The sequence below is a fragment of the Melanostigma gelatinosum genome (assembly GCF_949748355.1).
Source record: "Melanostigma gelatinosum genome assembly, chromosome: 13".
Classification (NCBI taxonomy): Eukaryota; Metazoa; Chordata; class Actinopteri; order Perciformes; family Zoarcidae; genus Melanostigma; species Melanostigma gelatinosum.
In genome coordinates, this window is record NC_136646.1 from 23,361,841 (window position 1) to 23,388,016 (window position 26,176).

At 47.0% G+C, this 26,176-nt stretch overlaps 1 protein-coding gene across 3 annotated transcripts; it reads left to right on the top strand.

Moving 5' to 3' along the window:
• Positions 1 to 1,589: 1,589 nt before the first annotated feature.
• On the top strand, positions 1,590 to 25,465 carry ppfia3 (PTPRF interacting protein alpha 3; the record flags this gene model as incomplete). Of its 3 annotated transcripts, none has more annotated exons than XM_079281518.1 (30): positions 1,590 to 1,934; positions 7,791 to 7,892; positions 8,061 to 8,285; positions 8,367 to 8,426; positions 9,526 to 9,654; positions 9,761 to 9,853; positions 10,401 to 10,453; positions 10,573 to 10,666; positions 10,881 to 11,015; positions 11,744 to 11,827; positions 12,082 to 12,213; positions 12,995 to 13,057; positions 13,148 to 13,227; positions 13,719 to 13,887; positions 14,211 to 14,431; positions 14,567 to 14,792; positions 15,545 to 15,678; positions 15,766 to 15,920; positions 16,029 to 16,128; positions 16,228 to 16,309; positions 16,718 to 16,918; positions 17,558 to 17,623; positions 18,095 to 18,121; positions 18,620 to 18,795; positions 18,898 to 18,995; positions 20,882 to 21,057; positions 22,054 to 22,122; positions 22,212 to 22,377; positions 23,064 to 23,126; positions 23,327 to 25,465. In XM_079281518.1, the coding sequence occupies 29 exons, from the start codon at positions 1,590 to 1,592 to the stop codon at positions 23,114 to 23,116; spliced, it is 3,714 nt and encodes a 1,237-aa protein (XP_079137644.1). In that variant the 3' UTR covers positions 23,117 to 23,126; positions 23,327 to 25,465. The 3 variants fall into 3 exon arrangements, with proteins under 3 accessions (XP_079137644.1, XP_079137645.1, XP_079137646.1); XM_079281519.1 differs by having other exon boundaries at positions 22,215 to 22,377; XM_079281520.1 differs by lacking the exons at positions 18,898 to 18,995; positions 20,882 to 21,057; positions 22,054 to 22,122; ... (1 more) ...; positions 23,064 to 23,126; positions 23,327 to 25,465 and having other exon boundaries at positions 17,829 to 18,121; positions 18,620 to 18,751.
• Positions 25,466 to 26,176: the final 711 nt, after the last annotated feature.

A 26,176-nucleotide genomic window follows, 5' to 3' on the forward strand; every position in this document is an offset into this window, starting at 1 on the left:
ACCGGATGTAGCCTGTGTTTCCTCCGTGCGTCTTTACGCCGGAGCCGAAGCGTCGCTCCCCTCAGCAGAGAGAGAGAGAGAGAGAGAGGGATGGGGCAGGCTGGTAACCGGGCTGTAACGGCAACCGGGCTGTAACCGGGGGATAAGCTGCAGCCTCCGTCTCTCAGGTGCTCCGATGGAGTGAACCGGCCACCGAGGCGCCTTTACTTCCTGTCTCTGTCGATCATGGAGAGGGTAAGACACACATCGCTCGGCGGCTGCGGCCGAAATCCACCGGGATGTTCGCTGCACACACGGATCTAGCTGTGCGTTAGACCGTCCAGCTGTTTTTATGGGTGGAGGGGGGGAGGAAGGAGGGAGGGAGGGGAGTTGATAGGAAATAGACGTCTTGCAGTCGGAATAAAAGCCAAAGAGACGCACTGTTTTCCGACATTTAGGTCATTCATGTCACTAAAAATAACCCACTTGCGTGATATGTATCTCCCGGTTGAACGTGTTAATTAGGCCTCCATCATTTACAGCGTGATTGGCACCTCCTCCCGTGTAAGGCTCTCGTGCAGCCCTATACATGCTTTAAAAAAATAGGCTTCAGCCTTTTAAGACATTTATTTTTGTAAAGACAGCAATTTATTTCCCGTCCAAACCCACAATAAAGGACAATAAACCTGATTCACACAGAATATATATATGTCTATAAATGTATATTTTTACAGATGGCTTCCGGAGCCGTAGAAAAAAATAATTTCCTCCTGGATACAGCTCGTAATTACAATTCATGATGACACCCTTTTTTTTTTCTTCACCCCCTCACGAGATGTATGAAACAGCGCCGCGTCTCTGCTCCAGCCTGCAGGCCCGATGCTTGTTCCGTGTGTGTGTGACGGCTGTGTTTGAACAGGCTGCTGAGGTAACGACTCGTTTCCGTGCATCATGCGCCATTCACTTGCACCGTTACGACTGTCTGTGGATCCACATGCACTGATGGACGGGCGGGTTAGTCCACACGTTGAGTATCGCGATGACAAGTCAGTGGAAGAGAGGGGCTGTGCTGCAACAGCGGTGGTTGTTGTGTCTTTGAGGGGTTTGGAGAAAGGTGTGTGTGTGTGATACACGTGTGTGTGTGTGTGTGTGTGTGTGTGTGATACATGTGTGTGTGTGTGGTGAGAAGTCTCGGCTTCATAAAAACCTCTTGTGTTCCTAAACATGTCTTTCTTCTTCTACTTCTCTCTCCAGGTCCGTCTCTCATCTCAGTGAAGCCTGGGCCGGGGGTCAGAGGTCATCCATTAAAACCTGCACCCTCTCCCTCGTACCCCTTGCACCCCCCAACCCCCTCCACCAGACCCACAGCCCCCTCGTCACCCAACACTGTTTCCCCCTCCAAAAACAACGTTAAAGCGCACACCCACAAGTCCACAGGGCTCGTCTCCCCCCTCTTGCACTTGTCTCCTGCTTGAGAGGAACGCCCCCCACACCCCACCCACCCTAAAGTATCGGTTGGCCGTCTGATTAAGAGTCGGTGGTCCACCAGACGCTGCCGTCAAGTGTCCTAGACCTCTCAGATATACCTCCTCTCACACCCAGGCCTCAAGATGATGTGCGAGGTGATGCCCACCATCTCGGAGGACGGGCGCGGAGGAGGCGGCTCGTCTTCCCCGGCGGGGGGCGGAGGAGGAGGCATAGGAGGCATTGGGGGCTTCGGCAGCAGGGAGCCCCGTGGTAGTGGTAATAGTAACAGCAGTGGCGGCGGCAGCGATGAGGGCGGCAGCACGGGCAACCTGGAGTCACTGATGGTGAACATGCTGACGGAGAGGGAGAGGCTGCTGGAGAGCCTGAGGGACACCCAGGACTGTCTGGGGACGGCCCACCTGCGCCTCAGAGATCTGGGCCACGAGAAGGAGTCGCTCCAGAGGCAGCTGTCCATCGCCCTGCCGCAGGTACGACACACCTGTTCCCTACCTCACCTCATGATTTCAGGAGCTGTGGAGGAAACACACACACACACACACATCATAGTGCAACGCATATCTCTCACATGTTGTTTGTTACCCACAATGCTGACAGACACGTGCACGTCCTACAGCAGCGTGCACAGATGCACACGTGTGACCGAAGCTTCACCGTTGAGGGAATTAGAGGAGACGATTGGGTGAATATCTGGACATGTATTTTATCCACAAAACGTTTGCATCTGTAAGAAGCTGTTTTTGGGAAGTTCTCTCGTGTGTTTGAAGGAAAGCGATGGTTAGCTTTGATAGTTTGGGTGAAGGTTGAGATGGAAGTATTGGTAAGGATCCACTGTTGGTTCTGTGGTTCCTGGTGAACTGCTCCTTTAAGTTCAGAGCTCTACTCGGGGTTAAAGTAGAGTTTAGGATGTGCATGCAGTCTCACGCTGCGTTCATGAACAGGTTTAGAAAGGTTCATTTAAACAGCACATGTCAGCATCAAACAAAAGGATTTAAACTGGTGCTGGGCAACGATTAAAATATTTAATCTCGATTAATTGCATTGTTATGGCAAAGTCCAATCATGAATTCAAAAGTAGTGTATTGCGCACTTTTATTTTAAAAGTACTGCTATATGAACAAAAGGGCAACAACATTTGGTTCACGAGATGCAGGCAGCATGTTTCATACTTAATGTGAATATAATTCATACTTTGTTGGCATCTTATTCTGAAAACCGGATGTTCGTCTGAAGAAACCGGATGTTGTCTCGCGTTAATCTTTCCGCTAACTTTCAAAGTCCTTCGCTCGCTCCCGATCTGTGCCGTTTAAATGCGTTTACCGTGAGTTCCAGCATAGAGGTGCACTGACATGACTGACTGTAGGACGTTTGCTGGCTTTTATCCCACTGCTCTTGTCATCCTCTTGTTGTTATGTCTATGTATTGTCTCTTGTCTTTCAATTCAAAGAAATTATAATAAAAAGAAAATGCGTTAACGCGCGATAAAATAATTGTCGGCGTTAATGAATGAATGCGTTAACGCGTTAACTTGCCCAGCACTAATTTAAATGCAATTAAAAGTCACCAAAAGTCAAAGTCTATTGGAGTTAAGCATGTTATCTCAAGTCTGTTGCTCAGCTCAAAATATTAAACCGTTAAAACACAAAACTACTAGAAAGTAGACGACATGAACAGGATATATAACATATTGTCGACGTCTTATTATGTCATGAACACATTACTGTAAATACAGGGATCATTGTCATCATGTTCCTGTTATTGTAGATTGACATCTAAATGAATAAACACATGCGGTACAAAAACACCAGATCAACTTCAAGACGCATCCTTGTGAGTTCGCAGGAAAAGATTGAACACTCAAATCCAAAATGTTATTTTTTAAAACGATGCTCCATCTCAAGAAGAAATGCTGCATTCAAAGGCCGACCTCAGTCACAGTAAACAAGCATCATCAGTAGAGTCCTGTATCAGAAGTGCTCGTGGTGAAGATGCTTCCTTTCACGCTGTTGAATTATTGATGCGTTAACCTGTTAGCAGGGTTTAATGTTGTAGCCGGTCCAGGTGGCGCTGAGTCTCCTTTCTTCTTCTTCTGCTGCGGAGTTTAAAGCACAGCAACCGTCGTACCTCCGACATCAACGTCACCTTTTCTGTTTCTCCTGAAGCTCTTTAGGTGAAGCTGCGAATGTGACGCCCAAATACGTCGTCAGGGTAAAACACGGCCGAGATACGACAGCGGTTATTGAATGAGCTCTTTGTTGAAATGAAGATTTGTTCTGCAAAGTTGCACAAAACACATAAAACATCACGCAGCAACATTCTGTACATTTTCTGTTCGGAGAAAAAATATGATTTTTTATTTTCAACCAAAATCTGCTCTTCCTCAGGAAACTGAATGATGAATCCCACGTGGTCATAATTCACAGCGCGTGGCTGCGTTGTTTATTTATTAGGTAACGCCCACTACCCACTATATAAGGACAGGCGCTGGCACAACATGCCCAACAACTTGGAGAGATGAAAAGAAACGGCTGCGAGAAGAAGAGTTGTATGTTCAGCAGTAAACATCGAATCAAAAAACCTCATGTACCGATGAATGAAAATGTTGCTTTACTGGAGTAACATCAGTTCCTTAATGATGCTGGATGCTGAGTCAGGAACCATGAAGTGTTTTCTTTAAAGTTGCCAGCAATGCACGTTAAGAGAAGCTGCTTTAAACCCTGTTTTGTCCGGTTTGTGCCTCTTTGTGTCTCTGTTGAATTCACAGTTCATCTGATTTTCTGAAAAAATCTGTCAGTTTGACAAACTCAGAAAGTTCTTCTCACCAACCGCATTCACAATATAGTGTATTGTATTTGCCAGCCAGGGCTGTGGCGATGACTCTTGTCCTCACTCGTTTTGTGAAGCACAAACAAACGATTGTTATTTTGTATCAAGGTATAAATCATCTGAGAGGATCATCAACGTAGGGATACAATTGTGGGTCGTGTGGCACAAATTGAGGATGGAGATGTGCAATTTCAAGCCGCCATCTTTGTTCGAATCAGGAAATACAGTCGCAACTTGACAAACAAACTAAAAATCTTTATTGTTTTGGCATATTTTGAGGATTGTGGAAAGACGTTCAGTTGTTTGGTTTTTCAAAGATGGTTCAAAATGTTTTTGGAGCTTTGTGAGAGAAACGTCGTGGGGGATAAACTGAGGGAGGATTTGACCCGGTCGTGTATTACAGTTACCATATTATCGCACATCGCAGCGGCCGAGAGCCAATCATCCTGTAATTCGACAGACAAGTGCTCCGACTCTACTTCCAGGTAGGACTCATTGTTAGACGCCTCCATCACTGTCGCTACGCTGGGAGAAAACAATCCAAAATGAAACAACAGACTTAGCAGAGAGAGCGACTGGACATGAAAGAGCAATGTTACCTCACTGATAAGGAGATCGATATCTGCAGAAACACACACACACACACACACACAGACAGAGCAGCACGTGGAGCTACATTCCACAGTAGATGAGTTCAGCCAGTTCGTCTGTGTGTGTTCGATGTTGCCAAGAGAGGAAAATCAGGAGAGGGATGGAGAGAGTGACAGCATGGCAAACACACACACACAGAGAGAGAGAGAGAGAGAGAGAGAGAAAAACCTGGTGATATGAAACACACAGAGACGAACAAATCAAGCCTCATTTGCATATTGCTGCATACTAATGAGGTGGCTTCTAGAGGCTGTTTTCGATGTGGTGTATCATGACAGGGGGGAGACTGACATGGATGAAGGGGGGGGGGGGGGGGGGGGATGGTGCAATGATTTGCATCAACCTAAAATGACGGCGCCCCGAAAAAAAGAGACAGAGAGGAATGTAGAGAGTGTCTGGTTCTCTCGCTCCGTCTTCGACATGAATTAATCCCAGAATTACAGGATATCCTTCGGGCCCAGAACGTGCCATCTGCACGCAGACATGTTTCCCTCCTCGATCCTCCTCACTTCCATCTTTTCAAAGGAAGCTTCCTCCTTTCACGACGAGGCTCAGCTACAGACTGTGCATGCTGTACTGTTTTTAAATGTGTTTTGTCTGGGAGAGGCTGTGAGGTGAGGCACCTGTGTGGGTAAACAGCAGCGCCAGTGTTGTTGTGGGACTCCACCTCAGGCTCGGTCTCCAGACCGGCTTCTCAGGGCCTCGTCGTCGACCACGTGTTCACCCGGTCTGGTCTAATTGTTCCCGTTTGATTCAGTAGTCAAACATCATTGCTGTGATGGCTCATAGAACACTGAGGAACATCCTCACACACGGTAGATAATAGATCATTCAACATGATGCTTTATCGTCCTTCAGGGGAACCGTATCGTGATGAGCTCATACATCGAGATGTCGTGATGCACAAGTACGTCGTCTATAATAACAGGCACAGACTCCTTCACTGTTGTATTGATTTGATGACTCTGCATTCGTGTGCATGCATGTAAACACATGCTGGAAGATATTCATTTATTTCTCTTTAATTTCACTTGAAACTATTTATGTTCATTTGGCACAAGAGTTCTTAACACGTGGTTGGAGGACGTCCGTGTGTTTGTCACGTGTGTGTTTGCATGTCATATGTGTGTGTGTGTTTGCCATGTTTGTGTGCGTGTCATGTGTGCGTGTCATGTGTGTGTGTCATGTGTGTCATGTGTGTGTGTGTGTGTGCCATGTGTGTTTGTCATGTATGTGTGTCGTGTGTGTCATGTGTGTGTGTGCCATGTGTGTTTGTTATGTGTGTATGTCATATGTGTGTATGTCATATGTGTGTCATGTGTGTGTGTGTCGTGTGTGTCATGTGTGTGTGTGCCATGTGTGTTTGTTATGTGTGTGTGTCATGTGTGTATGTCATATGTGTGTCATGTGTGTGTGTGTCATGTGTGTGTGTGCCATGTGTGTTTGTTATGTGTGCGTGTCATGTGTGTATGTCATATGTGTGTCATGTGTGTGTGCGTGTCGTATGTGTGTCGTGTGTGTGTGTCATGTGTGTTTGTTATGTGTGCGTGCCGTGTGTGTGTGTGCGTGTCGTGTGTGTGTCGTGTGTGTGTGTGTGTCATGTGTGCGTCACGCCGCCATCACACTCGAGCAGAGAGGACGATCAGTGTACGGGCGAGCGCTCGCTGCTCAGCCAGTGTGTCTACACACACACTGGCTGCTCAGAGTGTGTGTGTAGACACACTGGCTGAGCAGAGTGTGTGTGTAGACACACTGGCTGAGCAGCGAGTGTGTGTGCACACGGCCGTGTGTGTCCCGTGGAAGCCGACATCATCCGTGCGTGAAGTTGAACGTGCCCTCCATGATGTCACTCCTCCTCTCTTGTGTTGATTCGTTGCTACAGATACCATTTAGTTTGACTAAAGGCAACATATTTGTTATCATAACTATCATGCAGCGCACCTCGCATTATACATAATTGGATTAAGTGACACAAAATCACAACAATTCAGCTCAACTGCTGTCATCTGGAAATCGAAGACATTACGCAGCGCTGGCTTTGTTCCAGCTCCTCTCATGCTTGTTTAACCTCCGGCCGTTTTGTTTTAATGGCGGGCAAAACGCACAGCCAGTGGTGGTTATTGAGCAATTAAACCAATTCCAGGTGCAACACGTGCAATAAACCTGGTTGTTAGATTTTATACCGAGGCCTGCTTTAAGACTCCCGCTTGGCCGCCGTTATGTGGATTATTCTGTATGGAGGGGTTTCCTCCTTCAGCCAAGACGTAGCTGCAGGCCTGAGCATGTTTGTTTAAATGCATTGAAAGTCTGAGACTCTGGAGTTAATTGCGCTCTGTGGCTTAACAGAAAATGTTGGCAGTAAACGTTACAGTCTGCAGTCTTTTCTTATGTTTCACAGCGTGTGTTTATTGTTATTCTTCTGGATAACTGGGCAAAGTTAGAAGACGCTGAGATCTCACGCTGAGATCTCACGCTGAGATCTTTATTTGTTGGTTGCAGACCTTCTGACTCGACATTTATCAATCAGACAGGGGAGAAAATCCATTAAGGAAGCAACAGAGGAAATAAAAAGGTTTTACTGACGGTGCACATTCAGCGCAAACGCAGCCAATCAGACCTGGAGAGCTTCACTCCCCCCGTCAGCTTCTCACTGTCAATGCCCGCTCTCTGAGGGCATTCTGGGAGATGAAGGAAAGTCGCCAATCCAAGCTGAAGCAGCCGGGGCCGGTTTTGGGGAAAGTGGGAAAGTGCAGCACTTCATAAATAAAGTGTGTGCGTGCGAGAGATTATGACCTCATGCAGCAGCAGAAGCATGGAGTCAATAACGGCTCCCTCTTGTGACCTTGCAGGAGTTTGCAGTGCTGACCAAAGAGCTGAACCTCTGCCGGGAACAGCTGCTGGAGCGAGAGGAGGAGATAGCAGAGCTGAAGGCCGAGAGGAACAACACACGAGTCAGTATTATCTTCTTCATTTATTTGGTTAATTAAAGTTCTGGTTCCTTTGGCGGTTTTTTATTTGCTCTGAAAATAATTCACAGTGAAACGTGAACTCTAATCATCTGCGACTGTTTATAACCGATAAGAGGTTTTAACTGTATGTGAACCACATGTGTCTAACAGCTGCTGCTCGAACATCTGGAGTGTCTGGTGTCCCGCCACGAGCGCAGCCTGAGGATGACCGTGGTGAAGAGGCAGGGGGTCTCCAGCGAGGTGGAGGTCCTGAAGGCGCTCAAGTCCCTGTTCGAGCACCACAAAGCTCTGGACGAGAAGGTGAGGGAGAGACTACGGGTGGCGCTGGAGCGGGTGGCGTCCCTGGAGGAAGAGCTGCAGTCCTCCTCTCAGGAGGTGAGTCCACGTTCTTCCTGTGCTTCTCTTTGGTGAGTGAGGTGATGGAGTCTCTCCTGACGGTTCCCCTCCGTGTTTCAGGTTGTGTCTTTACGGGAACAAATCAAGCGACGGCAGCAAGGACTAGAAAACGGCAAAGAGGTAACGGGATGCTGTTCTTATACAGTCTCAGAAAGATAGTGGTCAGCCTGTGGATCGCACGATCACAGTCCTCCTGTAGAGATGAGGACGCTACGGATCTATTTCTGCTTTGACATCCATGATGCTATCAGAGTGACAGAAGAAACCTTATGAACAAGCTGACCAGTGCAAAGGTGAACTTCTCAACCGGAGACAAGGGTCAGTGTCAGACCGGTGTAACGTAACAAGACTGAGAGTCTACAGTCACAAAACGAATCTGATGATGGCAATGGAGAAGAGAAGAACTACCAAAGTGATTACAGTTCATCCAGAGGGCGACGTGAATGTCTGAAACAAATTTCATGTCCATTCCGGTTGCTGAGTTGACATTTTAATCAAAACTACAAATGTCTCGGTGGTGTAAGATCTCTAAAGTCCTTCAGGTTCCTCCTCTGGGAACCATGAATGTCTGGAATAGAGCCAAGCTGTTTGGTAGATGTTGAGATTGTTGGACCTGCTTGTGGCGCTAGAGACACGTTAGGATTCATGATGTGGGCAGCCGTCATTTCATGGCTTTCTATTTAAATAGAGTTGAGATTCAGTCCGTCCACGGAGGGTTTATTTCCATTTATCTCAGTACATTAAAATGCTGCATCACTTATTTTCTCAATCACCAGCTGATCGGGAGCCAGAAGCTGCTGCCTCCAGCCTACAGCTTAATCTTTGATCAGTATTGTTGCAATATGGCTTCCAGCCAGCAGCACTCAGCTCACTCAGAGAGGAGGAAGTTAGGCGCCATCTTGGATTTTTGTGAGAGTTGTAATGACTTTAATTTTCCAGGAATCAGAGTATGTTTTTGTTACTTATTACTTTATTTTTTACTGGTCACTGAGAAGTTCACCGTCCCTCCGGTTTGGTTCATATTTTTTCAGGAAGGTACCTGATGAGCACTGAAGGTGAAGAGCCACTGTCCTCAATAATTTAGATGTTTGAGTTGAGGTATTTCTCCCAAAACAAAATACTAAAACGTTTATTTTTAAACCCAGCTGATGAGTAACCCTGGTTGAACTTTATCAACTCCATCATGATCACTGTACTCAAATCGTTTCCCTTCGCTCAGCGGCTTCCCAACGGCCCTTCGTCCATCTTGGATGAGGCCGACGTCGACAGGCAGCGAGAGGGCGAGATCGAGCGACAGCGGTCAGAGCTCGGTCAGCTGAAAGAGAGACTGGCCCTCATGTGCAGACAGGTACTCCGATCAGACGCACTCTCGCCGTCTAATGCTTTCACCAAAAGCCAAACATAGATATCAGACGCTCAGCCCTGTGTCCCCCCCCCCCCCCCCCACTCTCCAGGTCGGGGAGATCGAGGAGCAGCTGACGTCCGCCCGGAGGGAGCTGACCCGGTCGGAGGAGGCCAACCAGAAGCTACAGCGGGACGTGAAGGAGGTGAGACTCTGGTCTGTTCCTCAGTGGCACAAAGATCCTCTTTCGCTCAAACTCAGAGGAAGTATGTAACCGTTCGCTATGGCAACGAAGCCATTTGCCTCCTTGGCAGCGGCGGCTGTTACTGAACGCACCAGAGCCCCTGTATCCATGGCGACAGCGCCATCAAATCAGCCGGTGTGCCGGTTTGAAAGGTGTGAGGGCGTTTTTTCCGGACGAGAGGTCGTTTTGAAAAATATTTCTCCACGTCGAACTGCTTCTCCTCTCTCGCTGCTCTTTTATCCTCCCCCCCTCCCCTCTGCTCTCCCCCCTCTGTCTCTCTTTGACTTGTGCAACTGCAAAGCTGTCAACAGCAACTATTAAAAAGTCATTATCATCATGATCATTCTTCCGCTAATAGCTGCTGAAGCCCAGTGAATTCCCTTTCATCAACACTTGTAAACCTGACTTCTCTCCCTATCTCACTTTCTCTGTCTGCTCTTCTTTGCTTCTACATACATTACATTACCAACACACACACACACACACGCACACACTTTAATTCACCCAGGCTCTCTGTCAAAGGGAGGACATGGAAGAGAGAATCACCACGTTAGAGCGCAGGTTTGTGTTTTCCTCTCCGTGAACTCTTCATTGCCTTCCTCTAAAATAGAAATTTAAAAAGCCCTGCTCCGGCGCTCACTGCTGCTCCGTCTGTCTGCCTGCTTTGTTCTGGTTTGCAGGTACCTGAGTGCCCAGAGGGAGGCGACGTCTCTCCACGACACAAAAGACAAACTGGAGAACGAGTTGGCCAGCAAAGACTCGCTGTACAGACAGGTGTGGGGAAAGTCTCTCTCATCACCGTGTGTGTCCATGTCTCTGCTGTTGATTGGCAGCTTGGCCACGTTTCACATTGGCACTTAGAGCGAGGCATCAATGTCTTTTTTTTTCTTCTTCTTTCCCCCGGTGCCTTTAATCACGTCTGCTGCCCTCGGCAATCTCGCGACCTGAGTTTCACCCCCGGTCCTTCTCTCATCCTGTGTTCCCGCAGAGCGAGGAGAAGAACCGGCAGCTCCAGGAGCGTCTGGATGACGCCAAACAGAAGCTGCAGCAGACTCTGCAGAGGGCCGAGACGCTGCCAGAGATCGAGGCCCAGCTCGCCCAGAGAGTGGCAGCACTCAACAAGGTGTGTGTGTGCGTGTGTGCGTGTGCCCTATTATCTACCAGTTATATACAATGAGATAAAAATAGTCCTATTTTCACCTGACAGCAGCAATATATGCATGCATATGTGTGTGTGTTGGCATGTGTGGACATGCAGGCTGGTACATAAATATATATAAATATATATATCTGTGTGTGTGTGTGTGTTCATGAATGAGTGAAGCAGAACATGAGATGTCAAATGACAGGATGAACAGCAAATATTTTCATCGAGCGGTGCCAGTAATTCACAAGAAAACGATCTGGAGATGAAAGCCAGCTCAGGGAGTCGGCTCAGCTATTTGATCCTCGGTGCGCCTCGACACGCCGGGAACTGTAAATACGCCACGTCAGATTCTTCACGAGCAACTCCTTTGATTGCTGGTGTGTTAACCTCCAACATTCCTGTAAACACAATGTTCCCTCCTGCCAAAAAAAAAAAAAGACTCGCTCTCCTCCAGGTAGCCAAACCTCTCAAATTGGCGACACTTACCGGTAGTCCTTTGCGTGTTGGGGCAGGAGACGGCTTCCTTGGCGGGAGGAGACGAATGCCCTGCGAGACACAGGCAAACAGAAAGTTTCCCGCTCCGCTGTGATCTGTACAGGCATGTAACTAATTGGTAGACTCGGTCAACAAGCTGTTTCCTTTTGTGTTCATTTGTGTTAGTTCAGGCTCTAACCCCCCCCCCCCCCTTTCATCCAATCATCCAGGCGGAGGAGCGTCATGGTAACTTTGAGGAGCGACTGCGACAGATGGAGGCGCAACTGGAGGAGAAGAACCAGGAGCTACAGAGGGTGAGTCACGCTCGCTTCTCCATCTCTCTTTCTCTTTTCTCTCCCTCCGTTTTCATCCCTCCCCCTCTTTCGTGACGTTCCTTTTGTCAGCCTTTACAAAGGCGCGCTAATTTTCTAAACCGTCTACTTGGTCGTGCACATTCAGATAGAAATCTTTGTCTGTCGCTCTCACTCAAGCAAAACGCTTGTTATTAAATCCCCGCACCCTTTCTTCTCTTTCGCTCTCGCCCGTCTCACTCTCTCCCCGCCCTCAGGCGAGGCAGAGGGAGAGGATGAACGACGAACACAACAAGCGTCTCTCCGACACGGTGGACAAGCTGCTGTCCGAGTCCAACGAGAGGCTGCAGCTGCATCTGAAGGAGAGGATGGCCGCTCTGGAAGAAAAGGTGACCCGCTCAGACTAAAGGTCTCGGTCCCCCAAATCAAGACCCCTAAAGGTCTGTCCCCCTTTTCCCCACATGAACTCCTGGTGTCAGGCTTGTTCACGCACCACTCTGCCTTCCAGGAAGTGACAAGTTAAAACTTTATTTCATGGTCATATGGGTACATACATGATATTCTACCTCTGCATTTAAAGTAAGCTGCTGTAAAACAGTCCTTCATCCAGAGCAGTGGTGGAAAGTAACTCAACTTTACTCTCACATTGATAGTTTGGATGTTTTGAAGTGTGGTTGTATGAGGTACTTCCTCCATATTCACTGTTTTACTACAGCAGATGGAGTTTGAAGAAACAGTAGCAGCACGGGAGCAAAGCACTGTACTGCTGTGGCTGTACTGAGTATTGTTACAGTGTCGCGCTGCTACTTTTGCTTCACTAAAGGATCTCAATGATGAGTGTAAATGTTGGTGAAATTAGAATTTTGAAAACAGCATTTGGAGCACAAGCTCTTCAATGTCATCTATCTTTTTATCTGTTAATCTTTTAAACATTTCCCACATGTTTTTCTGTTTTTATTCACTGGAATAAGTATTATTATATATATATATATATATATAATATAATATAATAATATTCAGAGATTAGTGTCTGCACAGGAACATAAAATCTGGTTGAAAATAGGACTGAAAGAATTCCCTCTCTCCTGTGCAGCCAGTTCTAGACCAGTTTCTCATTAAGAACATGTTGTTTTTATTTCCCCGTGACAAAGCTTCTCATTCTTCCTCCAGAACGCCCTGTCCGAGGAACTATCCAACATGAAGAAACTCCAGGACGATCTCTTGGCAAACAAGGTGCCTCCCAGCTTCACTCTCAGTTAAACCTGGTCGACATGTGGAACTTTGTTTTTTTTTCGACCGACTCTGTTTCTTTTGCCCCCTCAGGACCAGCTGATCGCGGAGCTGGAGCGTATTCAGCTGGAGTTAGATCAGCTGAGAGCGCGGCCCGGCGGCTCTTATTCCAGGTCTGTTGAGGCGGAGCTCTAAACTCTATTCTGAGTCTCCAGAGGCGACTGACTGTAAAGACCCCCAGTGTTGTGTCTCTTATCTCGCCAGACATTGTAGATAAATCAGCCCACGTTGGAGGCGTTTAACACTGTCAGCGCTCTCGAGCTAAGACAGTGTTGATATGTGGCCTCCACATACACGCGTGCCCAAACACACATACATGATCCAATTAGCACTTTCTCATCTGCACGTCCTGACACAGCCTTCTGTAAACCTGTTAATGCATGTAGTATATATCGTATGAAGCACTTTGACACAGTATATCAGGTTAAATCACAATTTTGTTCAAATTTCAGATATGTTTTTGACATATTTTCTTTTTTGAAATGTTTCTTCTGTACATATTTTAGTTTTGGTTTAGCCAGCTGTGTTGTTTTTTTCCGGTGTTGTACCGTCTTTGTACCTTTCCATCTGATCTTGTATGATCTTCTCGCCTCCGTCTCGCCAGTCGATCTCTGCCGGGTAGCGCTCTGGAGCTGAGGTATTCCCACGGGAGTGGCTCGCTCCCAACCGGCTCGACCACTCACCTGGATCCCTTCGGTAACGCCTCCGCCGGGGGCGTGGTCAGGCCAAGTCACCGGGCCCGTTGGAGCTCCGCCAGAGAGGACTCGACCAAGGTGAGAATCTGCTGTAACATCTCTACAACCCCCCTTTCTGCACCTCGTAGAAGCATCAGTTACTTTCTGTTACACTGACACAACAAACATTTGGTAAAATATGGACATATATCTCATACCTTAACATCAGGAAGGAAATGTGTCTCCTCTGGATCGTAAACTCCCATTTTTCCCCTCAATCTTTTTTGCAATAACATCAGTTTTGTTGTTCTTTCCACTTGAAAAAAAGGAACTGACTAATTGCAAGTTCATATTACTTTCATCCTGATCCTCTATGAAAAAAAGAAATAACGTAACGTGGAATTTTGTTTTTTTCATGGAAGAACCACAGTACTACTCTCTGTGTACAGTACCCAGAGTGGGATAGCGGGGCTCTGCTGGGGACCGGGTTCGAGCCGGGCTTGGATGTGGGCTGCTCCGACGACGAGGACGACGGGGACCCTCGGTTTGGCTCCGAGCTGATGTCCCCCAATGGACAGACGGACGTGCAGACTCTGGCCATCATGCTGCAGAAACAGCTGGAGGCCATCAACAAGGAGATCAAGTAAAGACGCACCTCTCTGATGAAGGATCTGAAGACTATTTCTTTAAGACTATTCTGATCCGTTCATTACGTTATTATCATATCGTCCAAATGTTTCAGTCCTCTTGTTTTCTCACCCTCCACTTTCAAACCCAGACTGATCCAGGAGGAGAAGGAGAACACGGAGTTGCGGGCCGAAGAGATCGAGAACCGGGTCAGCGTGGCTTTGGAGCCTCCGTCCTCCCTGGGGAGAGACAGCACAGGGCGGTGCTTCATCCCCTCGTCCATCACGTCCTCCACCCTGGCCTCCCCCTCTCCCCCCAGCTCTGGACACTCCACCCCTCGCCTGTCTCACTCCCCGGCCCGCGAGACGGACAGACAGGTACCGCTTCTATTCCCGTCCCGCGTTAACCTTCTGCGATATCTCGCCTCCGCGTTCCACCTCCCTGTTTATGCAAACAGCTCCTCCAGACAGTGATTCATGTAAAGAAAGCACAAGTAAATCACGCAGACGGGTTCGGAGGAGTTCAGCTGTTCTTTAACAGCAGCTTGTTCAATTGGGCAAGACTGATTCAGGAAACGTGGAGGATGGTATGACGGCTGGTGCCAGACACGCTGTTTTGGAAACGGGCGGATGGATTACAAAAGATGGTGCAATGAACGAAAAGCCAAACATGCAGACAGCAGTGGTGGTGAAAGTGATAATGTCGAGGTGGGAGTTCAGAACAGAGTGGTTCAAGTTAGGAAGCAGGAAGACGAAACCCGTGATGATACCAACCAACAATGTGATGCTAACGTAGTGACCAAAACAGTGAGACAATCGTGATTAAATGATGCTAACACTGACGTGATTAATCAATTTGCTACTGCGGGAAACTAATTCCCAAAAGATTTAAATCGGTATCTCGTTATGTTCCTGCTGCTGGTTGGCGTCCATGTTTGTTTTGGTAAAAGAATGTGTCTTTTGTCTTCTGTAGCCTGGATTTGTCTGGAAGAGTCGGTCTTCTTTACAGTAATAAAGTTTCATTCCAAGCAGTCCAGGTTCTCAATGATTCGGCCGCTCTGATTGGAAAAAGCCTCCTGAATCATCCGAGCTTCACACTTTGAGAGATATTTGTACTCTTCGTTCTGCAGAACAGCAAAGATGACGACCGCTCCCTCGCCCTCCTTGACTCCACGCCTCCTTCCACTCCCCGTGCACTGCGGTTGGAGAGGATGACCCTCACCCATCCGGGGGCGATGCTCGACGACCCGCGGGAGTTTCGCAGGTAAAGCGGCCGCACGTTAAATACATCCGACACAAAGCGGTTTCATCCTCGTTCGCCCCTCAGTGATTTCCTTCTCGTCCCTCCCAGTCTCTCGGCAGACGGCAGCAGCTCCAACAGCAGCCAGGATTCTCTGCACAAGTCCAGTAAGAAGAAAAGCATCAAGTCCTCCATCGGGCGGCTTTTTGGGAAGAAGGAGAAAGGACGGATGGGCCAACCCGGGCGGGACGGATCTGCTTCTCTTGGTAACCAGATGGAGGATAGCACTGAGTGTGCAGTAGTGATCCACACTGTATTCATCTCTGTATTATCTTTCATTCGTGTGACGTTTGACCTCACTGCGTCTCCTCCAGCGTCTACGCCCTCTGAAGACATGCCCTCTGGAGACCCGTTGGGGATGAACAAGACTGGGACTCTGGGTCCGGCAGATAAAGACCGCCGCAGCAAAAAGAAGTTTGCGAATTATCCTGTTGACTTGGATGTCAGATTGATATTTCTGATCTCTCACTTGAACTTCACCAAATGTGTAACTCTTCCTCTTCCTCTTCCCAGGCATGAGCTACTGGAGGAAGCATGTCGCCAAGGACTTCCCTTTGCATCCTGGGACGGACCCACTGTTGTATCCTGGTTGGAGGTACTGTGCCGTCACAGAAGCCTAAAGAGATAGTAATTAAAGAACGTAAGACATCCTTTTACAGTTTGCAACAGAAGTGACGTTTTGTCTCAACCATCGAGACGAGTTGTCAACCTTTAAGCATTGAGTTAAGACCGTTACCAGCATCAAAATGTCTGATTTAGTGACCTGAAGCTCGTAATGTCTCTGTGGTGTAACATTAAACTCTACGTTTCTCCACCAAATACACTCACTAACAACACACGGATCTGGAAAGTCACTTTGTTTAGGTTGCGTTCGCCATCTTTGGTGGTTAATGCCTTTAACCACTTCTGCACACTTGCGTCCGTCATCATTCATTACAAACTGTAAAAGGATCCATTTGGATCCATAAGACGACATCTTAATCTGTCGTCTTCCTCCTTCCAGCTGTGGGTGGGAATGCCGGCCTGGTACGTCGCCGCCTGTCGCGCCAACGTGAAGAGCGGCGCCATCATGGCCAACCTGTCGGACACGGAGATCCAGAGGGAGATCGGCATCAGTAACCCGCTTCACCGCCTCAAGCTGCGGCTGGCCATCCAGGAGATGGTGTCCCTCACCAGCCCCTCTGCCCCGGCCAGCACCCGCTCTGTGAGAAGACAGACTTCAACGTCATGAACAAATCCCACAGTGTTCGCCGTGCAGATGCAGAGCCTTTAACGATAATACACTTTGATGTTAGCAGTATGGGGGACATGGTAAAACAGGTGTTTGTAGTTTTGAGATTAGATCTTAATGATCCCTGTTGGGAGATTTGCAGCAGAAACTAATAACAACATACGTGAAATACGAAGAACAAAATATAATTGAGAGTGTATGAATGATGTCAAATGAAAAGCAGATTCTATTCGGAGGAATATAGGACATGAAACGACTCCTGCATGTGATAAAGGAGAGTGACAGTAAAGTGCACTGATAAAGTTCCACCGGTTTCGCCTTGTAACAAAACTTGGCAACGAAAGCAACTTTTTATCCAAATGTTGCCTTCTCACACAGCGACAAGAACAAACCAGATGTTGAAAAACGTCGTAAAAGTGTTGCACGCACATGCGCTTGTGCTGCGGCGTTCAATGTCTCCTGTTCCAAAGAAGATAAAGTCACAAATAACCAAAGACTGTCGACTCGGGAGTTTGGCTTCTTATTTATTTATTAACAGCAGGAATCATATTAACGAGTTGAAATGGTGCGAAATACTTTTTTTTTTAAACGACACTTTTCTCTTGTTCACAGTCGACCAGTAACGTGTGGATGACCCACGCAGAGATGGAGTCCCTGAATGCGACCACCAAGCCTCCGGTTAGTGCCCCCCCCCCCACTGCCCCGTCTGTCTGACAAAAGCTATTTTTATGCCTCATTATTATTTTTTAATTATTTTAAGCGGCTCGTCTGCTCTGAACCATGTTGACGAGTATCTCCCCTCCCTCCTCTTCCTCTCACTGTCTCTCTCTTTTTCTCTTTTTGAACTTTCTGCCTCTTTATTATCTCCGTCTTTGTGGCCCAGGATGGAGTATTGAGCATCTTCTTCTCTCCCTCTGGTTGCTGTTTCAGTGTGAACTGCTTCCAACTAATTACCCGTTCACTAACACACTATTCCTTCCTTTTGTCCTCATTTCCTGCTGCTGCTCCCTCCTCTGCCTCCTCTGCTTCGCCTCCATCATCTCTCCATCCGTCCTCCCCGTTCTTGCCCTCCTGTCCTCTCTCCCCTCGCCACCTCCTCATCACTCTCTCTGGCTCCATCTCTCTCTCTCTCTTCTCTCATCGCTGCAGGAGCTCAAAGAGTTCAGCTGGGATCAGGTGAGGATCAACTGAAAAGTCTGAATTAAGGCAAAAACATTGGTTATTTTTTCATGCACTGGTCGAAGTTGCTTCCATATAATGTCTTCGTTCAGACCAGTGGAAATTCAAAATACACATGAAAGTGTTTTTTTTACGACTTTCTCTATTTGCATTTGTAGATTTCTCCTAAATTCACCAAAAGTGACCATAAGAGAACATTTCAGAAAACATGTAATACAAAAAATAGTTGTCTTAATATGAGTATCAACTGAGGTAGTTTCATGCTGATATCTAAGAATTATTTCACTTGTCGCGTCTTCAAAATGTCTGTAATTCAACAAAACATATCTTTAAATTTTTACTCTCTTCACTCTTTAACCCAACAAGATGTTTGTCAGTCGTTGTGTCTCCAGTGAGTCTAAACCGCAGTGACTCACGAGCTGCTGACCTGCACTACCGGCAGACATGAAGCCGAGCGCGAGTCAGCGTTGATGGCCTGTGGTTGTCCCCCTCCAGATACTGGCCTACAGCGACATGAATCATGAGTGGGTGGGCAACGACTGGCTGCCCAGCCTGGGTCTGCCACTGTACCGCAGCTACTTCATGGAGTCCCTGGTGGACGCCCGCATGTTGGACCACCTGACCAAGAAGGAGCTGAGAGGACAGCTCAAAATGGTGGACAGCTTCCACAGGTAGAGCTGTGTGTAGTTCAGTGTTTATGCTTCCCGAGTGCAGGTGAGAGTGGAAACGCGGCCTCGGTTAACCTGCTTCTGCCCTCTGGCTCTTTCTCCCAGGGTCAGTTTGCACTACGGCATCATGTGCCTGAAGCGTCTCAACTACGACCGCAAGGAGCTGGAGAGGAGGAGAGAGGAGAGCGTCCACCACAACAAAGGTGAGCTCTTTTTCTCCCCCCCGTTGTCTCTCGAGTGATGGTGTGAGACGTTTCTGTCCACCCAGCTCATTCCTCTATTCATGCTGTGCTCCCGTCTCTTTCAAAGCATACCTTAGTGATTGCTTTATAAACACAATTTACACAAATATGACGATTAACAACACTTTTTTTCCATTATTATAATTACAATTATTCGTGTATTTTGCTCTGTCGCTTCATTTATTTCTTTGTCTGGTACTTTTATTAGTTAAAGTCAAAGCGTTTATTATCAGTTAAAAACAAGTTTCCGTTTACAATTTCCTCCTTTGTCTTCTACTGTAAATGCCATTTACAAGAAAACATGAGACACAAATACAAGAAATTGAATAAAGAACACTTTGTACAATATTGACAATAATAGAGACATAATACATAATGTTATAGAAATAGGTAGCAGAGTATAGAAGAGAAGTAATTCATTGTGCCCTTCACACACGTTTCCCTTGACTCGTCACGGAATGAACAAGAAACATGACGTCTGACCTAAAATCAAACAACAAAGCAAGTCTTTTGTCTATAAAGAGACCTTCAAACCTCGTGTTTTTAGAGCTAATGCTGGTAAACCTGACTAACTGTGCACGTTATGTTCTGCTTCACATGCCAAATATCAACACGCCGTCCTTCCTTATGAATCACCTCATGAATATTACACTGTAAAAACAAATCAGTCAGGAGCTCACTCATGCAGGCGTGTCGACGCAAAATGTCCCAGTGAAAGATCTTTGTGTTCAGGCATATTCACAACTCTGCTCCAATCAACTCACTTTTATCTTTGACAGTTGGAGGTTCCCATCGCATAAAATATCCAATCCCCGCAGATTTTAAAATACCAGAAGCATGTTATGAAACAAGACGTATACAGTTGTGTGTAGGCACTGATCCCAGCGCTCTACCTGCTGAATGAACTCCTTAAAACTCAGATACTCTTCCAAAATAAAACCCTAAAATATGCATCGGTCAGTATATGACAGCGCTGTTGAACCGAGATTCAAAGTAACTGCACCTCTGGGTGAGTAAGATCACATCATCTGCATAGAGTGGAATACCGACAATCAATTCATCCACTTTAACCTCAGTGGAGAGAACAGCGTCAGAGAGCTGAAGGCTCCTGCTTCATGATGCTATTAACAGTGGCAGCTGCAGTGTCATTCAGAGAAAAGAGACATAAAATAAGTAATTATACATCACAAAGTCAATAAACCATTAAAAATAATTCCCTTTCTTGCAAACCGAAAAACACACAAACTTCATGACGACAAAGAAAGATTTCCTGTGATCCACGTTTCTGGAAGATGTTTGGACCACCTCTGGGTTATTGCTCCCCTTACAAACCGCCTTACAAGCCTTCTCCAGCTGGATGACGATTACATGAATGTCAAACAAAGCCCCGAACCTCTCGCTCTCCCACCGCTGCGCTCCGGGATACACGTTCTACATTTTCTAGTCGTTTCATCTTTGCTGATTTCCTCACAGAAGAATTCCCCAAGTGAGGATAAGCTCGACCCGTCAGAGAGTAAATCAGTAAAGCAGGAACATTTCAACTATTTCTCTTCGTCACTGAACAGCTAATTGAACCCCCTCAGAGGACCAGTGCATGTGTCATCCAGCTGGAAGTTCAGGAAGTGAGCAGCATATTTAGAAACCTGATCTGGCTTTTAAAAACATTGAGCGGACAGCTTGCAGACGAATGCCTCCTCTCCCTCCCTCCACCTTCCTCCTCTCCCTCCCTTCACCTTCCTCCTCTCCCTCCCTTCACCTTCCTCCTCTCCCTCCCTTCACCTTCCTCCTCTCCCTCCCTTCACCTTCCTCCTCTCCCTCCCTTCACCTTCCTCCTCTCCCCCCCTCAGATGTGATGGTGTGGTCCAATGAGCGCGTGATGTGCTGGGTGCAGACCATCGGCCTGAAGGAGTACGGCGACAACCTGCGCGAGAGCGGCGTCCACGGGGCTCTGCTGGCTTTGGACGACACCTTTGACTACACTGACCTGGCGCTGCTGCTGCAGATCCCCAATCCGAACACACAGGTAACTGTGCTCGAGCTGCAGCACGGAGAGAAGAGCGGTTCCAAGGGGCCGTAAAGACCCACCGCCTCCAAGCATGTTTTTTACATTAGTACTTTTTGGCATCCCCCCTTTTTTAATATATTTGAGAGTGGACAGGAAACACGGAGGGAGATGCCAAGCAGGAATCAAATCATCAACTTTGTGCCGGTATGCGCCCCGACCGTTAAGCTATCGGGGCGCCAGCTTCACCACTAATGAAATACGTTACATCGAATTCTTCGCACTTGTTGAAGAATCCAGAATCTATCATTTGCAGCTGTAATTATTTTCAAATGAACACAAGATGTGAGCTGGAGGCTTCAAGTTACCTCATCACACGTGTGTAAGTCCAAGCTTCACATCGGATCACGATTGGCCTCGAAACGAGTTGTGATGTCATCAAAGCGCGCTCACGCGTTCATGTGAGATGTAAAGTAAAGGCGGAACAACTTTCCCTCTTTCTAAAACAAACGTCTGCACATGCATCGCTCTGCACGGTGAAGGGCCAACAAGTGGAGGAGGACTTATAGGTTTTCACTCATCAATATCTTTATCAATTTAAACTCCCATCATTTCATTCATTTTTGTTTAAAAAGCATCTTTCATCGCGGCATTTTTACAGGCATGATTGGAACCTTTATTTACTTCAGCAAGAAATATTGTCTTCTGTCAGGCCTTCAAAGATAACGATGACGATAATAAACGGTGTTTTTTTCTCTTGAAGAATACATACTTACCTGTATGATATGTGTCCAAAACCTTGAAAGGGAACAGGCCGGGGGCCTTTGTTGCATCTCTCTCTCCATCATTTCCTATTTATAATAAAAGGGCTCAAAACATCCACTTAAAGTCTCATCTCACCATTTAGATTCCCAACCGTGCTGGTTTGAAGCAGGCGTGACACTCAAACGTAATGAAAATGTGTTACCTGCAGAGTCCCAATGAATGTCAAAGCTCTACATCAACTCTGTCCTGCAGGCCAGACAGCTCCTGGAGCAAGAGTACAACTCCCTCATCCTGATGGGAACCGAGAGACGACCCGATGAGGTCAGCACGCTAAATCAAGCGCCAAGAAACATGGAGAAGAAAGCAAAGTGAAAGCGAAGTCTTTGTGTTCACACACTCTGTCTCTGTAGCAGGACGGAGCCAAGACGTTCACCCGCTCGCCCTCCTGGAGGAAGATGTTTAGGGAGAAAGACCTCCGGGGCGTGACCTCCGACTCCGCCGAGACCCTGCCTGCCAACTTCCGTGCCTCAGCCATCTCCACGCCCTCCGTTACCCTGAGAAAGGTTCAGAGCGATGGTGAGTACGACCCGTGGCCTCTGACACCGCCGCTCTCGTGTTCGCATGTGTTCGGCTCCTCCGAGCCCTCGAGGCGCGTCTCAATTTAGACGATATGTCGAGACCTGTCACTCTATATGCCGTTACTCACATGAAGAGCATGGCAGGAATCAGGGCAGGAGGTTACACTGCTGATCAGGTATTCTGCACATCAACATCTTCATGTGAAATGAGTGGAAGAGCATGAGGGACAACAGCAGACACAATTACAACGGGAAGATGTTTTATAAAGTTGAAATGTCAAGAATAAAGTCAAAAATTGAGAATAAACGCTGAACTTTTGAGAATAACAAAAAAAAGAAAGAAAATCTTCCTCCTCATTTCTCCCGCAGTGTCTGGCCCTAATACTGATAATAGCCCTGAACAGAAACATTTGTTTTCAGCCATGTTACACAAGACTCGCGTGCACAGAGCGCTTGGTTGTTTTCATGCCACTGTGCCATTAGTTTGGCGGAGGAATTTTTGCCTTTCCAGCAAAGGAACTGGCAATAACAAGGAGCAGACTGCTTCAAAGCACAGAGGAAGACGATTATCCCTCGTTCCACTTCTTAATAGGAATGCCTGCTGAAGGCCAGTGCATGTTTAGAGCATCGCAGTCACGATAATGACCCCGTCTGTGTCTGTTGTGTCCCCGGTCTCCAACACAGCCAGCTCTGGTGCCCGAGGGGAATCCGCCTCAGTGAGGACGTACTCCTGTTGAGGGCTCTGAGGTGAGAACACCCAATGAATGAAACAGTCTTTAATCTGTGCGCTGAGACACAACTCTCACATGTGCCCAGCACATTTCTTTGTTTTTATGTATTTGTTTGTTGGGGTGGGGATTGGTTTGAGTCCGGGATGTTGAGGTCTTTAGAGTTGAATTCAGGCCGCGGACGCAGTGACGTGTGCGTAACGCCGTTTCTCTCCGCAGGGCGCTGACTGGATTGGGACGAGAGGAGCCGCTCGCTCGGCCACGGAGGAAGAAGCAATGAATATAACCATTTAACTTTTTAAAAATAAATCTATCGGTCTGACCATTCTGCAATAACAGAAGCAAAGGAACGAAGGCGGAAAATGACATGAAGAATGTATGAATGTATTTTCCGACCGGACCGGGAAGGTTGAATGGGATCAGCTGTTTTCTCTCTTCCTGTCCTTCTGTCTTTGCTCTTCCTCTCTCTCTCTCTCTCTCTCTCTCTCTCTCTCTCTCTCTCTGTGGGGTTAATGAAGGACAACACCGGTGTTGGTTCGGTTCTGTGCCGGTCCCCCCTCCCTCCTCTCTCCATTCCCGTCGGAGTCTGCACACAGTCAGCAGAGTTGGCAATATCAGGGCTCATTTTCCTCCCTTCAGAGGAAACCACTACTTGCTGCCATTTATTCTCTTTACAGTTTGGAAAACAGCTAAACGAGTCGCCTTATAACTTCTGCTCAGCAACAGGTGTTTTCGATGAGAGCCCGGGGGCAGAAGTTAACCTCACCGTAAAGTTTGGATTTGATAAACAAGAGGAAATGACTGGAAGGACGTTAACATTGGGGGGGGGAAATGGCCGTTAAACAACACCGGTGTTCTCCTGTCTGCCCGTGGTGTCCAGTGTCGGCCATTATGGCTCTGTTGTTGGCTTCCATGGTCCCGTCAGTGGGTGTCCTTGGTCGGAGTGGTGTAGTAAAACACGTCCGAGTTCAGACCTCCGACCACTGCAGAGGGCCTCAGAGGGCCTCAGAGGGCCTCAGAGGGCTTTGTGTCTGTTGGCACCTTGAAAGCCGATCTCTTTTGAAGGGACCCCGTCGTAGAGATCAAAGGGCGGAGCGAGGCCACAGAGGCTTTGTGCTCATGACGGCAGGAAATCCATCAAGTTTGTGTTGGTGCCACTTTCTGAAAAGACGTACTTTGCTAGTGTGTCGAACTAGACAGCACGGAATCTCTGTCTGTGTCCTCTGCACATCTCCGGACCCGCCCTTCCGCTCTACTTCACTTTCCGTGGGTGTGTTGCTGGAGGCCCCGTGAAGTGCTTTGTGCACATTTGGTGCAATTTGGTCAATACTAATACATTCAGAGTAAACGAGCGAACTCGGAGCGTCGGGGCTCTGCATGCTGAATATACCAACGTTACAGCCGAACTCTTCTTCACTTCGCTGCAGCACGTTGGGGGAGTCAAGCAACCGGCCCGCTCTGAAAGGCCACGCGCTCCGAACGGGCACGGCACCATTCAGCCTGTAAAAAACAGCTGTACGATGTCCGCTGTGGTGCTGGGGGAGCTTTTCACAAAGACACAGCTAAGTGGCATTATGGGAAAAGGGAAAAGCTTTTTTTGTGAAGCTCGACTCAAATATGGGACTAAAACGTCTCGGATATCTCGCCCTCTGATGCTTCGATCTTTACAACTTCTTTTTTTGTCAGAGTCTCCGAAGCGCAACACTCAAACGACTATGAATACCTTATAGATCAGTAAAAAAGCTGCTAGTTTTGTGTTGCCAGGTTGTGAAAGAGCCGTTCCGATTTTCGAACACATGAAAAACACGTGGAAAAAGGTAATTATTAACCAGTTAAACATTATATTCACATTTACTAACTGCAGACTCTCGTAGCTAAGGATGAGGAACTTCATGTAAAAGTTTTCAGACTTAATAAAGATACATTACATCTGTTTTAGTCATTATTAAAGAGGTGTTCCACTCTAAGAATCGATCCTGTTTGGAGTTTAAATTGTAAATAAATGGAACAAAGAGGAAACTAAAAAGACATTTCACAACCGTGCAACCCAAAAGTACTTTGTAATAATACGGTATCTTATAACAGGCCTATAAATAACATGCGTACAACGTGAAACGGGATTAAAATAGTTGGTAAAGTACGTCTCATTAGAAAGTGGTACCAGAGTGTTTTATATTCGGACGTGACACATATTTAGGTCGGACTTAACTAAACTCGGCTCAGGGTCTTGGGTCACCCTGACAAAGGGAGAGTTGTCAGAGAGACAAAACAGCGACTCACAGGCGAGGGGAGAGAAAAACTCAACGGAACGGACAGAAGCCGGTCATTTTACTGCACACAAGCCATAACAGAACCCAAGAGCTCTCTGTGGGGGGGGGGGAGATCAGAGAGAGGGGGGGGGGGAGAGGGGGAGAGAGGAAGCCCAGGAAACAAAACCTTTAGCCTCTGTGTTTACGATGCATGTCAAACAAACGACAATGACCTGAATACATTTTTTTGGTGGTGAAGATATGCGTCTTGAAACAATATATATCTGTACGACAGACCTACAGGGGTCGGGAGCCTGGGGATCAATTTGTAAAATGTGTGTATTTTTTTCAGTTGTATTTCTTATTTTTTACGATATCTATTTATTTTTCTTTAGGGTATGTATTGGATAAATGTATGTACACGTTCTGTTCCTTCTCGGCTTCATTTGAACTAGTTTTAAATATGAAAACGGTCATTCAAATACGCTACTGTACGTGTACATTTTGAGATGCAAATTGTGCAACGATTTAACAGATTTCCATGATTAAAAGTGATAGTAATACAAATTGAAAATATCACCTGGAGAATAAACAATAAGGATGATGAAAACAGTGATGTAAAGGAAACATTAAAGCGATCCAGGTGGATCTGCTGATCATCACAAACGTTTCTCCGTTTTTTCTTTTCCACGTTGATTCGTTTCGTTCTTTCCCTTCTGCAGGATGTCACCTGTGTGCAGAGGTGAGTGTGACTAAGTACATTTACTCGAGTACTGTTGTTGATTACATGTTAAATGTACTTTATTTATTCTACCGCACC